This window comes from Bombina bombina, chromosome 4 (genome assembly GCF_027579735.1).
Source record: "Bombina bombina isolate aBomBom1 chromosome 4, aBomBom1.pri, whole genome shotgun sequence".
NCBI lineage: Eukaryota > Metazoa > Chordata > Amphibia > Anura > Bombinatoridae > Bombina > Bombina bombina.
The window spans coordinates 360936172-360954227 of record NC_069502.1 but is presented as its reverse complement, the minus strand read 5'-3'; the positions used below and the strand labels follow the sequence as shown (position 1 = coordinate 360954227).

General features: G+C 37.1%; 1 protein-coding gene across 2 annotated transcripts in view; it reads left to right on the top strand.

Moving 5' to 3' along the window:
• Positions 1–18056, top strand: part of LOC128656287 (transient receptor potential cation channel subfamily V member 6-like) — a 290583-nt gene that overhangs the window by 154611 nt on the left and 117916 nt on the right. For both annotated transcript variants that reach the window (XM_053710115.1, XM_053710114.1), the window contains 3 exons: positions 2803–2889; positions 11628–11704; positions 13411–13576. In XM_053710115.1, the coding sequence (XP_053566090.1) occupies positions 2803–2889; positions 11628–11704; positions 13411–13576 (330 nt within the window). The remainder of the gene's footprint in view (positions 1–2802; positions 2890–11627; positions 11705–13410; positions 13577–18056) is intronic.

The following is an 18056-nucleotide window of genomic DNA, read 5'->3' as shown; positions in this document are numbered from 1 at the left end:
TTTCAATATTTCATTTATTCATTTTATACAATTTTTAATGTACCATTTTTTATAAGCCCTAGTGTAAAGTATGCCTTTACATACACAGTGGGACAGGAAACCACACATTTTTCTTTTATGATTCAGATAGAGTATACAATGTTAAACTTTATTTCTATTGTCAAATTTGCTTCAGGCTCTCGTTTTACATTGTTGAACAATCAGAAATGCACTACATGGCGAGCCAATAACAAGAGGCATTAATATGCAGCCACCAATCAGCAAATAGCTCCCAGCAGTGCATTGCTGCTCCTGAGCCTACCTAGGTATGCTTTTCAACCAAGGATACAAAGAAAACAAAGTAAGCTAGATAACAAGTAAATTGGACAGTCGTTTGCATGATCTGTCTATACATAGGCTTGTACAGAATGTGTACAATCCTAATACAGGGGAGCCTATCTATTTATCTATCTTTCCTTAAAATCATTATACAGAGTTACCTTTTGAGGGGGCAAAACATTTTTTTGCACCAGGGCCCTCAATTGAGTAGGTCCGCTACTGGCTCTGTCTGCTGCTAAACATTGTAAATATTAAATAGTAAATTTGTCTTACCGGCATTTACATTCAGCAAGACAAAACAATATCTATACTTAATGTAAACAGATATGAAAACATATAAACCAAATTACACAGTTTATGGTAGATATGAAGAAGATCTAAGAAAAAGTTACAAAGTCAATTGACAGTTACATCATAAAAGCTGCTTGTTAAGTTATTGAATCTTGTCACGTTTGCTCTCAGTGTGAGATGAATGGCTGCACACTTACAGAGGCTCACAGCAGTATCATCGACTCCATGCTGGGATTGGCCATGCCGGGAGAGAATTAAGTGGCACTCAAACTTTAGTGCTCAGATATGATTTGATATAAAATGCAAGGTTTTAGAAAATAAAACAGTGTAATATAAGGGACATAATCTGCATTTTAAATGCACTTATAGAAACATTGCTTAGGTTTAAAACTATGTCCCTCATCATATTTAACACTAATATGACACAAAACTTATTTCTTACCTGTCAAGTTTAGAAAAAAACAAATACAATATATCCAGAATTTAGGAGATACTGCATCTAACAGTCATAGATCACAATCAAGCCATGTATCTTTGCAACAAGGATCTGGATGTTGGTCATGTTGTATCTTTCTGTAAAAGGAGTGTTACAGAACAGTAACCCGATGTAAAAAGCATAGAATTGTGCCAGATCAAAATCCTCGAGCAAAAATATTTAAACAAATCTCCACAGCTTAGCTCTAGATGTAGAGTGAGAAAGGCTTTTTTGTTGCAGCATCACAAATAGGGGCCTATTTATTAAAGGTCTTGCGGATCAGGTCCGCAAGACCTCGCTGAATGCGGAGAGCAATACGCTCTCTGCATTTAACATTGCACCAGCAGCTCACAAGAGCTGCTGGTGCAACACCGCCCCCTGCTGATTCGCAATCAACCCGATCGTACTCAATCGTGTTGATTTCCTGCGATTCCTGTCCGCCTCATCAGAGCAGACGGACAGGGTTATGGAGATACATCGGAGCTTGATACATGGGCCCCATAGGCTGTAGTTTCTACCAAAACGGATTTTACACTTTCCTTGACTTGGTATAAATCAATTACACCAATTACAAGGCAGGATAAAACTTAATGTGGATAAATCCAAAGTTACTCTGCCACATTAAAGGGACATGAAGCCTCATGTCAATAGAGTGTACAAATCTAAAAAAAACTTTCCAATTTACTTTTATTATCCAATTTGCTTAATTATTTGATAACCTTTGGGAGCTTGTTGAACACATCTGGTGAGCCAATGACAAGAGACATATTTGCAGCTACCAATCAGTATCTAGCTCCCAGTAGTGCATTGCTGATCCTAAGCCTGCCAGTGCCTAGGTATGCTTTTGAACAAAGCACACCAAGGGATTTAAGTAAATTAGATAATAGAAGTAAATTGGAAAGTTATTTGCATGCTTTATCAGAATTATAGAAGTCAATTTAAGATTTATTGTCCTTTTAAACCTTAACTCCAATTCTCAAACGCAATTCTAATTATGTGCTCCCTTTATAATTAACCCTAACCAGGATCCTTACAATTTTAAACAACTCATACTAAAACTGCAGCTGTTTACCAATTCTAATTTTGACCAACACTATCAGCCGTTAACTATGTTATCTTAGAGGATGAAAGTTGAGTTCAATATTTGCTTGTGCACTGACCCAGGAATCAGTCAACTGACAACAAAATTGCTGGATTTAGTTATTGAATAGTGTAAATCTGAACTTTTGAATGTTTTCCTGCCTGCAGAAATCCTCTTCCATCTTTAGACAAATGCTTTATAACAGCATAAATTAAGGAACTTTTTTTTTTCTACATCATCATTTATTCCTTGGTTTATTCCTTAAAGGGGCTGCTAATTTTTGTGAAACAAATGCAAAACATTCAGCAAAATCAATTTGACTCTGAATGTACTACTTAGTAAAATGAAGAATATCTGGAATATTCTTACGACAATCCATATGAATTATTAGTCCTAATATTTTATGGCAGATAGAGAACATAAAGATCAGTTTGTATAGTTGATTAAAAATTATATTTTTATATCTAAGTGAAACAGAATGTACCTGTATTTACTTATGCGTAACACAATACGTTTATTTAAGTGATTTTACATATATTTCTGCATTGGTGATCATTGGCTTTGAATAACTGATTTCTTGATGTATTTTCTTAATTGGTATCATTTACAACAGAAACATTTTTTTTTAAATTTGCAGGAGGCTTATCAAAGCTGGAAAGATTATGTGCGATTATTTGGAGAAATAGTTGTTATACTAGGAGCTGTTCTGATTCTTACAACTGAGGTATGTGAAATGTTTTACATATCATTAATTTAAACCTGCATTAAACTCAGAATTTAATATCCCATAAAAAGTTGCATTGGAAATGCAGCCCAAAAATATTAGTGACATCAACTAAGCCCTCATAAGTCCAAAGTTATTATTTCAGCACTGAAGCATTAGGCTGCATGTTGGATAGCGTGAGTGCGCTAAATCTCTCACATAAACTTTTATAGGAAGAATGCATGTCTGATATTGTTCAAACAATAAGTGGATAGTAGATTTTTTTTTAAAATAGACATTTGTTTTATACAAGTCTAAGGGGTCAATTTATTAAGGTGCGGACGGACATGATGAGATGTATCGTATCATGTCCGCCACACATTGCAGTCGTAGGACCACTGCTTCTTAACTTCCGCTTCAGATGGACCTGAAGCGTAGTGGGTCGGAAGCAGCATCCGCTGCTTCATAAATCTACCCCTAAATATAGCTTCAAACTTTTCTTCTCATAGCAGTTTCAAACTTTAATTAATTAATAACTTTTTGGGCCTTTTTAATTTTTTTGGTGGAGCAGCCCTTTCGGCTATATTGACAAGCCCCACTAGCTGATTGGCTGACAGGTACTTCCTGCTAATCGTGATTGGCTGATTGATACTTTCTGCCAATGCCAATATTTAAGTACAATGACATTTAGAGCAGCGTCTCTAGCAACAGCATAAGAGACATGGAACATGAATTCCGTAAAGTTTTTTTTATGAGGTGTTTTCCTGAACTACCAAATTTACACATAAAAATATCTTTAATTCTAATGCCATTTTAGCATCATCTGTAAAACGCAATAGACCTTAAAAAAAATGTAGTGCAAATTTTTCTTCTCCAAAAATAAGTTAACAGCACAACTGTGTACTGTGATTTCAAACGATTCCACATCGATTTTATTTACTTTTAAAGTCAGACTACTGTAAATGAAAATGTAGATAGCTTTAGCATTTAGAAAAGAAATATCATCTCTAACTATTTTTAAATAATATTTAACTTGAGGTGTGATGACCTCAGCATGCAGTTTCTATGAGGACACATTTGGTACTCACAGTTACTACCTTCATCTTTATGAATTTCCCTTTCAATTGTGAACTTTTGCCTAGTGAGCTATCTGGTCAGAACCATGAGTTTATTGGATCTAGGCTAAAGGATTTGATTTGATTAAATATCCCCACATTTATTTTAATATTCTAATTGACAGTCATAAATATAGTTGATAAATCATTCCAAAAATGTAACATCATATACAATTTAAACCAATGCTGCAGAAAGATTGTGAGAATGAGTAAGATTCTTAAACACTTGTGAGGTGAGGGCCCTTGTAAAAGAGGGATCATGTTCAAAATTCACTGGGCATCACTTTACCTATCATTTCCTTTTGTTTTTCATTAACATTGATAGTTGTCTTAAGTACATAATACCTTTGCAAGTAAAATATGAACCGTTAGCAATGCAGAAAAACAACTGCAACCGTTAGGAAACACACCTGCAAAATAAAATTGAAAAGCAGAAAGAGAGCGCCTCATGGTGTGGTATTTTCGATCATATGGAACAATAGGAAAAAACAAGGTGGAGAGGTACTCACAAGTGCAAAAAATGCTGGTATCCTTTATATTAAAACTAGTTATGTGCACTAAGGAGTAGCTATGAGATATAATCATTATACAATGAATATTCATGGAGACTGACTTGCAACTTATTAAGTCTGCAATATTTGTAGTTGCTCAGGTGCAGCAAGTTCCTTCTGCACTTTATTAGTTTCATAAACGACTTTTATTGAATATAGGCCAATGAATTGATCTATTGTTTTTAACTTTAATCAGGTTTTATTTGAGGACCACTCCCTTAAATTCACTAAACTGGAATGGACTTTCCGACTGCTCTTAGTAAATAGGTCTCATTGACTAACAAAAATCTTGAAAATACTGAAAAAAAGCTTTCCTATTCTTAGTAAATCAAAGTCCATATATAGGATCCAAGCCGGTACATTTTATTTATAGATCAGGTGTGTCCAGCCAAAGGCCTGTGGGCCATAGTGTGTCCCTCCAAAACATTTAATTTAGCCCTTCATTTCTCTCAACTAAATACTGAATGTGTCAAGCGATTTCAGTGTCCTAGATATCTGAGGTGTCTAGAGGAAAGGTCAGAGTGAGGTGTATAGTGCAGCATCAGTTAGAAATGAACAAGTGAAGGGGATGCCTGGCACTCTGTCGTTTTAATGTTAGGGGAAACTTGTTATGGCCAGGGGCCAGGGAATAGGTCATTGCTGATGAGTTGCTTAACACACATTGTGCACTCACATTACCCATTTATTTATACAAAGGTACATTTAAAAATTCAGGTGCAGCTGTTTCAAACTGTACTTATACATAAATAGGATCCAAGTTAGTACATGTGCATCCCTTATCTGTTCATAAAAGCTGTAATTTTTATAACCTGTGCTAAGGGCACCTGCGATGTGCTCAGATATATCTACCCTGAAGGAAAATTTCCCTGGATTTTTCATTTAAAATGTCAGCAGCTATGCAAATGTAGAAAGACAGAGTAGGACATCAAACTGAAGAAGGTTGGGAGAGAGATGATAAAAGAGAAAGAGAAAAAAAAAGAGAGAAAAAAAAAGGAGAAAAAAAGAGAATAAAAAGAGAGAATAGAGAGAAAAAAAGAGAGAGAAAAAAAGGAGAGAAAAAAGAGGAGAGAGAAAAAAGAGAAAGAAAGTGAAAAAAAAGAGAAAAAGAGAGAAAAAAGAGAAAAAAGAGAGGAAAAAGAGAGAAAAACAAAGGGAGAAAGAGAGATAAAAGAGAGAGGAAAAACAAAATGTATGCTTACCTGATAAATTTCTTTCTTTTGTGATGTACAGAGTCCACGGATTCATCCTAACTTGTGGGATATTGTCCATCCTGACAGGAAGTAGCAAAGAGAGCACCACAGTAGAGTTGTCTATATAGCTCCCCCCTTAGCTCCACCCCCCGGTCATTCGACCGAAGGCCAAGGAAAAAAAGGAGAAACTATAAGGTGCAGAGGTGACTGAAGTTTACATAAAAAAATACTATCTGTCTTGAATAGACAGGGCAGGCCGTGGACTCGGTACATCGCAAAAGAAAGAAATTTATCAGGTAAGCATAAATTTTGTTTTCTTTTGCATGATGTCCCGAGTCCACGGATTCATCCTAACTTGTGGGATAACAATACCAAAACTTTAGGACACGGATGAAGGAAGGGACAAGACAGGAACCTAAACGGAAGGCACCACTGCTTGCAAAACCTTTCTCCCAAAAATAGCCTCCGAAGAAGCAAAAGTATAAAATTTGTAAAATTTTGAAAAGGTATGAAGCGAAGACCAAGTCACAGCCTTACAAATCTGTTCAACAGAAGCATCATTTTTAAAAGCCCATGTGGAAGCTACCGCTCTAGTAGAATGAGCTTTAATCCTTTCAGGAGGCTGCTGTCCAGCAGTCTCATAAGCCAAACGGATTATGCTTTTCAGCCAAAATGAAAGAGAAGTCGCCGTAGCCTTTTGACCCCTACGCTTTCCAGAATAGACAACAAACAAAGAAGATGTTTGACGAAAATCTTTGGTTGCCTGCAAATAAAATTTCAAAGCATGAACCACGTCCAAGTTGTGCAACAGACGTTCCTTCTTACAAGAAGGATTAGGACACAGAGAAGGAACAACAATTTCTTGATTGATATTCCTGTTAGTAACAACCTTAGGTAGGAACCCAGGTTTGTTACGCAAAACCACCTTATCAGCATGGAACACCAGATAAGGTGAGTCACATTGTAATGCAGATAGTTCAGAAACTCTTTGAGCTGAAGAGATAGCAACTGGGAACAAAACTTTCCAAGATAAAAGAAATCCTAGGAATCCTGATTTTACTCCAGGAGAAGCCTTTGGATTCGCAACAAAAAAGATATTTATGCCATATCTTATGATAAATTTTCCTGGTAACAGGCTTTCGAGCCTGAATCAAGGTATTCATGACTGACTCAGAGAAACCCCGCTTTGATAGAATCAAGCGTTCAATCTCCAAGCAGTCAGTTGCAGAGAAATTAGATTTGGATGCTTGAATGGACCTTGAATAAGAAGGTCCTGTCTCAATGGCAGAGACCATGGTGGAAGGGATGACATGTCCACCAGGTCTGCATACCAAGTCCTGCGTGGCCACGCAGGCGCTATCAAAATCACCAATGCTCTCTCCTGTTTGATTTTGGCAATCAGACGTGGAAGGAGAGGGAAAGGTGGAAACACATAAGCCAGGTTGAACGACCAGGGTACTGCTAGAGCATCTATCAGTACAGCCTGAGGATCCCTTGACCTGGAGATGTAACAAGGAAGTTTGGCGTTCTGTTAAGACACCATCAGATCCAACTCTGGTGTGCCCCATAGCCGCACCAGCTGAGCAAACACCTCCGGATGGAGTTCCCATTCCCCCGGATAAAAAGTCTGACGACTTAGAAAATCTGCCTCCCAGTTCTCTACAACTGGGATATAGATCGCTGACAGATGGCAAGAGTGAGCCTCTGCCCATTGGATTATCCTTGAGACCTCTATCATCACTAAGGAACTCCTTGTTCCACCCTGATTATTGATATAAGCCACAGTCGTGATGTTGTCCGACTGAAACCTGAGGAATCTGGCTGAGGCCATGCCTGGAGAGCATTCAATATCGCTCTTAATTCCAGAATATTTATCGGTAGGAGAGCCTCCTTCCGAGTCCACAAACCCTGAGCTTTCAGGGAATTCCAGACTGCACCCCAGCCCAGAAGACTGGCGTCTGTCGTCACTATAACCCATTCTGACCTGCGGAAACACATTCCCTGGGACAGATGATCCTGTGACAACCACCAAAGAAGAGAGTCTCTGGTCTCTTGATCCAGATTTATCTGAGGAGATAAATCTGCATAATCCCCATTCCACTGATTGAGCATGCATAGTTGCAGTGGTCTGAGATGCAAGCAAGCAAACAGAAATATGTCCATTGCCGCTACCATTAGTCCTATTACCTCCATACACTGAGCCATTGATGGCCGAGGAATGGAATGAAGAGCTCGGCAGGTGGACAAAATCTTTGATTTCCTGACCTGACCTCCGTCAGAAATATTTTCATGTCCACCGAGTCCCTAGAAATGAAACTCTTGTGAGGGGGGAAAGAGAACTCTTTTTTACGTTCACTTTCCACCCGTGAGACCTTAGAAAGGCCAACACCTGCTAGCTGGAAGGACGACGCTTGAATTAGAATGTCATCTAGATAAGGCGCCACTGCTATGCCCCGTGGCCTTAGAACCGCCAGAAGGGACCCTAGTACCTTCCTGAAGATTTGTGGCGCCGTGGCCAACCCGAAAGGAAGAGCCACGAACTGATAATGCTTGTCCAGAAAGGCGAACCTGAGGAACTGGTGGTGATCTTTGTGGATAGGAATGTGTAGATACACATCCTTTAAGTCCACGGTGGTCATATATTGACCCTCCTGGATCAATGGTAAGATAGTCCGAATGGTCTCCATCTTGAAAGATGGAACTCTTAGGAATCGGTTTAGCATCTTGACATCCAGAATTGGTCTGAAGGTTCCCTCCTTTTTGGGAACTATAAACAGATTGGAGTAGAACCCCTGCCCCTGTTCTGCTTTTGGAACTGGGCAGATCACTCCCATGGTAAAAAGATCTTCTACACAGCGTAAGAACGCCTCTCTTTTTGTCGGTTTTACAGACAATTGAGACAGATGGAACCTCCCCCTTGGAGGGGAATCCTTGAAATCTAGAAGGTATCCCTGGGTTACAATTTCTACTGCCCAGGAATCCTGAACGTCTCTTGCCCAGGCCTGAGCAAAGAGATAGAGTCTGCCCCCTACTAGATCTGGTCCCGGATTGGGGGCTACCCCTTCATGCTGACTTAGTGGCAGCAGCAGGCTTTTTGACCTGCTTACCCCTGTTCCAAACCTGATTAGGTCTCCAGGTTGGCTTGGATTGAGCAAAGTTCCCCTCTTGCTTTGCCGCAGGGGAAGAGGTAGAGGGACCACTCTTGAAGATTTGAAAGGAACGAAAATTATTTTGTTTGGTCCTAGTCTTATTTGACTTATCCTGAGGGAGGGTATGACCCTTCCCTCCAGTAATGTCTGAAATGATCTCTTTCAATGCAGGCCCGAATAGGGTCTTACCTTTGAAAGGGATTGACAAAAGCTTAGATTTAGATGACACATCAGCTGACCAGGACTTAAGCCTTAACGCTATACGCGCTAAAATGGCAAAACCTGAATTCTTAGCCGCTAATTTAGCAAGATGAAAAGCGGCGTCTGTAATAAAAGAATTAGCCAACTTAAGAGCCTTAATTCTGTCCAAAATATCATCTAGTGGGGTTTCCATCTGAAGAGCCTCTTCTAGAGCCTCAAACCAAAAGGCAGCTGCAGTGGTTACAGGAACAATGCATGCTATAGGTTGAAGAAGAAAACCTTGATGAACAAAAACAATGTCCGAAATCCTCTTAGGGACCGGAAACACATCAGTGTAAACAGGAACCTCTAAATATTTGTCCATTTTACACAATTTCTCTGGAACTACAATAGGGTCACAATCATCCAGAGTAGCTAAAACCTCCCTGAGCAATAAGCGGAGGTGCTCTAGCTTAAATTTAAATGCCGTCATATCTGAATCTGTCTGAGGAAACGTCTTTCCTGAATCAGAAATCTCTCCCTCAGACATCAAATCCCTCATCCCTACTTCAGAACATTGTGAGGGAATATCGGATATGGCTACTAAAGCGTCAGAAGGCTCAGCATTAGTTCTTAACCCAGAGCTACTGCGCTTCCCTTGCAAACCAGGCAGCTTAGATAAAACCTCTGTGAGGGTAGTATTCATAACTGTAGCCATATCTTACAAGGTGAAAGAATTAGACGCACTAGAAGTACTTGGCGTCACTTGTGCGGGCGTTACTGGTTGAGACACTTGGGGAGAACTAGATGGCAAAACCTGATTTCCTTCTGTCTGAGAATCATCTAATGCCAAACTTTTATAAGTCAAAATATGCTGTTTGCAATTTACAAGTACAAGTGGGACACATTCTAAGAGGGGGTTCCACAATGGCTTCTAAACAAATTGAACAATGAGTTTCCTCAGTGTCAGACATGTTTAACAGACTAGTAATAAAGCAAGCAAGCAAGCTTGGAAAACACTTTATTTAATGAAATAAACACAATTTGCAAAAACGGTACTGTGCCTTTAAGAGAAAAAAAGGCATACACAAACTGCAAAACAGGTTAAAATTGCTTCATTTTTCTGAAATTTTAACAGTGTACCCACTAAGCTTTAGAAGGATTGCACCACAAGTTAATAAGCAATAAACCCCAAATGACAAAACCGGATTGAAAAATGTCTAAAACCGGTTAAACACCCCTATAAGCACCTTGCCACAGCTCTGCTGTGGCCCTACCTGCCCTTAGGAACGATAATATGCAGTTAAAGCTTCGAATAGGCCCTCAGAAGATCATCAGGACCTCAGGAGAAGTTGCTTGCTGCTTGTCTGTATAAGTAATTGCGCAACTGAGGCGCGAAAATAGGCCCCGCCCACCTCACTCGATGTTACTGGGGCCTACTCAAATCTAACAAACCTAGTTTGAAAACCATGTGGGTTATAACAAACCCAAAATAAGCCAAATGACCCCTCAAGCAAACGTCCTATAAACATAAACGTTACTCCCAGAACACACAAATGTTTGTACCAATTTTACATAAACAAACTGAGTGCCCAGAATTTTTTTTAGCCCCTTATGCAAGCTAGTAAAACCTCTATCATGCTAGGATTACTGCTTACCCTTCCCCTAATGGGGATACTGTCAGCCTTTCTGAGTTAACACAGTCTCTTCAGAAAAAAATGACTGAACATACCTCATTGCTAAACAGCAAGAACCGTTCCTCACACTGAAGTTTTCCTGTACTCCTCAGCTCATGTGGGAACAGCAGTGGACCTTAGTTACAAATGCTAAGATCATCATCCTCCAGGCAGAAATCTTCATCTATGTCCTGCCTGAGAGCAAATAGTAAAACACCGGTACCATTTAAAAAGAACAAACTCTTGATTGAAGATGAAATAAAAACTAACAGTTTAATACCTCTTCTCTTTACTCTTCCTGCTTAGATCCAGCAAAGAGAATGACTGGGGGGTGGAGTTAAGGGGGGAGCTATATAGACAGCTCTGCTGTGGTGCTCTCTTTGCTACTTCCTGTCAGGAAAGACAATATCCCACAAGTTAGGATGAATCAGTGGACTCGGTACATCATGCAAAAGAAAAAGAGAGAGGGAAAAAAAGAGAAAAAAAGAGAAAAAAAGAGAAAAAGAGAGAGAAGAGAGAGAAAAGAGAGAGAGAGAAAAGAGAGAGTGAAACGAGAGAAGAGAGAGAGAGAGAGAGAGAGGGGGAGAGAGAGAGGAAGAGGAGGAGAGAGATTGCTACAATCTTTAAACAACTGTAAAATATTTTAACCAAATCCAACACAAATGTGCATTTCTAAGCCCCTTATTTATCAGAAAAATTATGTTGAAGCTCTCTCTGAAAGCCAAGGGTTAAGTAAGCAAAGTTGTTAAAATATACTTACAAGCAAATTGTCAAAAAATAAAATGCAGAAAACTGTTAACATACAGAACAGAATTTGCAAATTGATATAATTGTTAGAAACGCTGATGAGCTGCAGTAAAGTGTGCCGGCTATAACACTGTGCCTGTGCTCACTTTAGATCACCCAACTCTTAAAGAATGGAGCAAAACATTTTTTTGGAAACACAGTTACTGGGGGACCATTTCATATCATCATGTGAGTATTTACATGTTTTATTCAAACTAAAAAAAATGTACTCAACAAATTTACATATGAGATGTCTCACTATTGTAGGAACTGTAAACTTTAAACAGGAATAACACGTACAGCTGATCAAGTGAGCTATTAATGTTTTAAGGGGTTTTTTTTATTTCTAAATCAGGTTTGTCCAGCCGAAGGCCTGTGTTGTGGGCCACAGTGTGTCCCTCTCCAAAGCATTTAATTTAGCCCTTTATTTTTCTCAACTAAATACTAAATGTGTTCAGCACACAAAGGAATTTTCAGGTTTTTTATTACTGATATTTTTATTTAAGCAGCAAATGTGTAACGGTGGAGATCTAGGTGATGGAAAAGTATTATTATACACTGTTGACAGAACAATACTGACACTTTGTCAAGCAAAAACAATCAAATAAATTTGGCTAAATCATTGGTTATTTGAAGGTTGTTTATATAAAAGTATAGTTTATCTGTCAGTGTTTGTATATGTACACACACACAGTGTAATTTTATAGAAATGATACTTTTTTATTGGACTAACTATACATTTATAAGATGACAAGCTTTCGGAAGAGTGTCTTCCTTTTTCAAGTCTGAAGCAATACTGACCAATTTGATGGAATTTACAGATTATACCTTAAAACATAGGATGGCTAAAAAGACAGAAAGTGTTACAGAGGTAAGAATGCAGGGGGAGGAGGGGGTGTTGTAAAAATTATGAGGAGGGTTTAGGATACAGAGGCAGACAGTCTCAGTGTGTCAGTAAAGGATAACAGACAGGGGAGATATATGGTTATACACAAAGCATATACGGACATAAAGTTATATATCAACATAGAATCAGTATGTATAAAGATGTGAAATTAGGTATACAGGGGAATATGAGATAGTCAAAAAAGGAGAAAGGAAACAAAGAAAAAAGGGAAATAATAATAATGACAAAAGTGTGGACATAGGCTTACCTGCGTACCTATGCATAGAGAGTGTGGAATATACAATGTAATTGACTACAGTATATGAAAGTACATTTAGTCCAGAATTTAGCAAGTTGAAGTGCATTATCATTTTCATTACAAAGGTTTTTTTATACACACACAAATATCACACATACATACACAGGCTCACACACAAAACACATTTCATGCCACTGGAGAAAAACTCACAGCTCTGGGTGAGATGCTCACTTCCTATTACAGTCAAACAAAAAAAGGATGTAAAAAGGATATCAGTTTAAAATTGTCTATGAGTCAATAAGCATATTGATTTAAAAGAGTGTTGCATTTTCACCTCATTTTAGGAGGAGCCCTATATGTGCCTTTAACATATGTATGCTTGAGTCTATTGAGTTAAAAGCTGTGGATTGCAAGGGTGGGAGAATTTGAAATATTTTCAAATTTGTAGTAATACTTCCTGTAAATCCATCTCAGCGTGGCCTTTTAACTGCCTCAAGTTGTTTTATTGCTTCTTTTATTTCAGAATCTATCATGTAAGATTGCAGCTTTTGCGTCTTGGCTAGGGAGTCTTTTATTTATAGTAAAATTCTCCATGCTGTGGATTTCTCTTTTTCCATATTATAATACAAATAAGTAAATCTAAAGCATGACCTTTTTCAGACATATCATCAAATATTTGATGTTAATTTGTTAGTAAACTGCTTATTTTGTTTCTAAAGTGATAACTAAGGATATCTGCTTGTATTTCAGGTTATTGTATGCTGGTTTTATTTTAGCCGTGATGGTGCTGAGACTTATTACCACTGAGGGGGAGACCGTATTAATGTCACTGGCTCTTATATGTGCCTGGTGCAATGTCATCTACTTTGCCCGTGGTTTCAGAATACTAGGACCACTCTGCATAATGATTCAGAAGGTAACATTCAGAGCTCTCATCTTACCCTGCAAAATGAAACTAATTAAAGTGCTGGTACTCTATAAAGAAATTGAATTTTATGTATGTAAAATGGATTCAATCCCATCTAGAAATATCACTATTGTATTTATTATGGGGTTTTGTTCCATCAGAAATGTAATTAAACCTACCTGATGGGAGAGAAGGGTTAAAAAGAGCTAGGAGCAATTACAAAGATCAAGATCAATAATGAGGCATTTTTATGCAAAAAAATAAATGCTCCTATTCTTCAGTGTTTTTGCATTAGTGTTTGTGAGCTGATCACTGGCGTTGTCCTGTTCAGGAGCAGCTATAGCTACAGTATGTTAAAAACATAGGTTTGATCAAAATCCTTTAGAATTCACCATTAAAGTACAGGGATTTTTGTAGACAAGAGATTGTGAGTAACCCTATAATTAAAATAGGAACACTAGGGCAAAACTTACTTGCTCATAAGACATTTAGCATCTGCATTAAAGGAACAGTACATTATATTATTAAAACTTATGCATACAAATTATTCATAGCATCACAAAAGATCTCAAGGCACAATAAATATTTTTTAAAAATTTAAAATTGTCATTTTTTTAGGAACATATGAATTTTTTTTGAAGGCATGGTACACAGTCCTTGAAAAAAAAAAAATCTTACATGTTGTTGATTGGACTAGGGACAGATATAAATAAGTTCCTGCACATATTAAACAATCACTGTACAGTATGAATGAGTGTCAGAGTTCTGCATTCCAGTGCAATTCAGTCTCTCTGGGAGAGTGGACACACTACAAATTTAAGAGTTAAATTAGAGGTAAAACAGAAAAAAGTATATAAGAAAAGTGAATTGCAATATTTTTTTTAATTATGCATAATTAAAGTTTTATGTGAAATTATATTCTGAGCTTAATGTCCATTTAAATACATATACAGGTAAATCTAATCCATTTCCAACATAATAAAAACATTTAGGGCCAGATTACAAGTGGAACGCAATTTAACACTCCCACTCGAGCCCCAACGGCGCTATTAGTACGTGTTTTTAAACTATATTCTCGTAAAAAGCCGAACATAGAATATTGTGTGCATGATAACGTATTTGCCCCTAGGAGCAATGGAGCAAAAAAGTAGGAAAAAAAAGTAACACCATACTCCAGTGCAAACACGATCACAAATTCTCAAGTGCCTTTAACCTGACATGAAAATATGAATATTTCACATTCCAATGTTCTACACATAACAAAATATGTTTTTTTTGTTTGTTTTTTTACAAATAGATATTTATATATATATATATATATATATATATATACATACATACATACAGAGAGAAGTGCACTCACAGGAACGAACAACTGGCTCAATAACATTGTTAGCCTGTTCTATGGCGATTTACCACCTGGGTGCAACTTTTTAGCCCAGTAATGCTTTTCACAGAGTAGAACTTTCCTGTAGTATATCAATCTGATCCCGCCTATTACGGTCAGTCCAGCGCCGAAATACCAGGCAATTCCTCTCTGAACAAGGAACACAGCAACCCCAGACGATCGTTTCGGCCTTCATTGGGCCTCGTCAGTGAGGTGTAGCTATATTCCTCTAAGCACACTGAGCAAGGAGTCCACGTCTGGTTGCCCCTTTTTCCCATAGGGAGACTAAATACATACAGAGAGAAGTGCACTCTGTACTATATATATATATGTAAATAAATATAGATTTATATACATGAATATATATATATATAGGTATAGATATATACAGATATATATAGGATTATCTATTTACAAATACATAGAACATTTTCTGCTATGTGCAGAATATTGCAATGTGAAATATTTACAGTAAATACCCAGTATAACACTTTAATAAATATGAATATTGCATAAATATGATTTTACATGTTTTCTTCTACTTAACTGTAAAGGACTCCAATACACTTTGAAATATGTCTATATATGTGTACATATGTATTTAGATTTCTGTAAATACATATATACACCTATAAATACATAAATATATGTACACAAATATAGACAAATATATATACACACATATCCATCTTTAGACACATATATGTATATATCTCAATGATAAAGCCCTTCGCCTGCTTTTTTTTTCTAACACATGAGACCTCATATTTCTGAGCCTTGATAACTTTTTTTGGGCAATATGTTTTTGAATAATTTTTATTAGATGGTGTTATTATAAGTGTAAGTGTACTTTGTAATGTATTTTTGATTTGTTTTGTGAGACTTTTTTGTTTTGCAAAACAGTTAACCAGAGTTCTGAGGTCGCACTAATCCAACAGGCATTAACTTCAATTGCGCTCAAGCGATCACTTTCAAATTGTAATATGAGCAAAAAAAATTACGCGTGCAAACATCCCCAATAAACCACTTATCATTCATGTGTAAATGTTAACGTGACACTTGTAATTTGGTCCTTAATGTGGGGAAAAACTGTTACGTTAAAAATGATATAAGGGGCATATAAGTTTACTGACAAGATCTGAAAGTCTCATGTTTGATACAAATTTGTAACTCTGCAGCAATTTTAGGAAAAATATATATATTTTCTGCTTTGATTTATTAAGAATACAAAATATAGAAACAAAATATAATAATAAATCAAATTGTCATATGATTATACAATTTTTTAACTTAAATGGACAGTCTAGTCAAAATTAAACTTTCATGATTCAGATAGGGAATGCAATTTTTAAAAACTTTCCAATTCACTTTTATCATCAAATTTGCTTTCTTCTCTTGATATTATTTGTTAAAAGCTAAACCTAGGTAGGCTCATATGCTAATTTCTAAGCCCTTGAACACCAACCCTTATTTCAATGCATTTGGCAGTTTTTCACAGCTAGAGGGTTGTTGGTTCATGTGTTTCATATAGATAACATTGTGACCACGCCCGTTATGTTACAAATGAAAGGGCACTGATTGGCTAAATTCAAGTCTGTCAAAAGAACTGAAATAAGGGGGCAGTCTGCAAAGGCTTAGATACAAAGGTATTTGGAGTCACTCAAAAAAGGGTCTAACGCTCACTTTTCAGCCGCGACTTTTCCATACCGCAGATCCCCTTACGTAAATTGCATATCCTATCTTTTCAATGGGATTTTTCTAACTCCGGTATTTAGAGTCGTGTCTGAAGTGAGCGTTAGAAATCTAACGACAAAACTCCAGCCGCAGAAAAAAGTCAGTAGTTAAGAGCTTTCTGGGCTAACGCTGGTTCATAAAGCTCTTAACTACTGTACTGTAAAGTACACTAACACCCATAAACTACCTATGTACCCCTAAACCGAGGTCCCCCCACATCGCCGCAACTCGATTACATTTTTTTAACCCCTAATCTGCCGACCGCCACCTACGTTATCCTTATGTACCCCTAATCTGCTGCCTCTAACACCGCCGACCCCTATATTATATTTATTAACCCCTAATCTGCCCCCCACAACGTCGCCGCCAGCTACCTACACTTATTAACCCCTAATCTGCCGTCCGCACGCTGCCACCAGCTACTTTATCCCTATGTACCCCTAATCTGCTGCCCTAACATCGCCGACCCCTATATTATATTTATTAACCCCTAACCTGCCCCCCACAACGTCGCCGCCACCTACCTACAATGATTAACCCCTAATCTGCCGACCGCAAAGCGCCGCCAGCTACATTATAGCTATGTACCCCTAATCTGCTGCCCCTAACACCGCCAACCCCTATATTATATTTATTAACCCCTAACCTGCCCTCCCTAACATCGCCGACACCTAACTTCAATTATTAACCCCTAATCTGCCGACCGAATCTCGCCGCTATTCTAATAAATGTATTAACCCCTAAAGCTAAGTCTAACCCTAACACTAACACCCCCCTAAGTTAAATATAATTTTAATCTAATGAAATTAATTCACTCTTATTAAATAAATTAATCCTATTTAAAGCTAAATACTTACCTGTAAAATAAATCCTAATATAGCTACAACATAAATTATAATTATATTATAGCTATTTTAGGATTAATATTTATTTTACAGGTAACTTTGTATTTATTTTAACCAGGTACAATAGCTATTAAATAGTTAAGAACTATTTAATAGCTAAAATAGTTAAAATAATTACAAATTTACCTGTAAAATAAATCCTAACCTAAGTTACAATTAAACCTAACACTACACTATCAATAAATTAATTAAATAAAATACCTACAATTACCTACAATTAAACCTAACACTACACTATCAATAAATAAATTAAATACAATACCTACAAATAACTACAATGAAATAAACTAAGTAAAGTACAAAAAAATAAAAAAGAACTAAGTTACAAAAAATATTTTTTTTTTTACAAACATAAGAAAAATATTACAACAATTTTAAACTAATTACACCTACTCTAAGCCCCCTAATAAAATAACAAAGCCCCCCAAAATAAAAAAAATGCCCTACCCTATTCTAAATTACT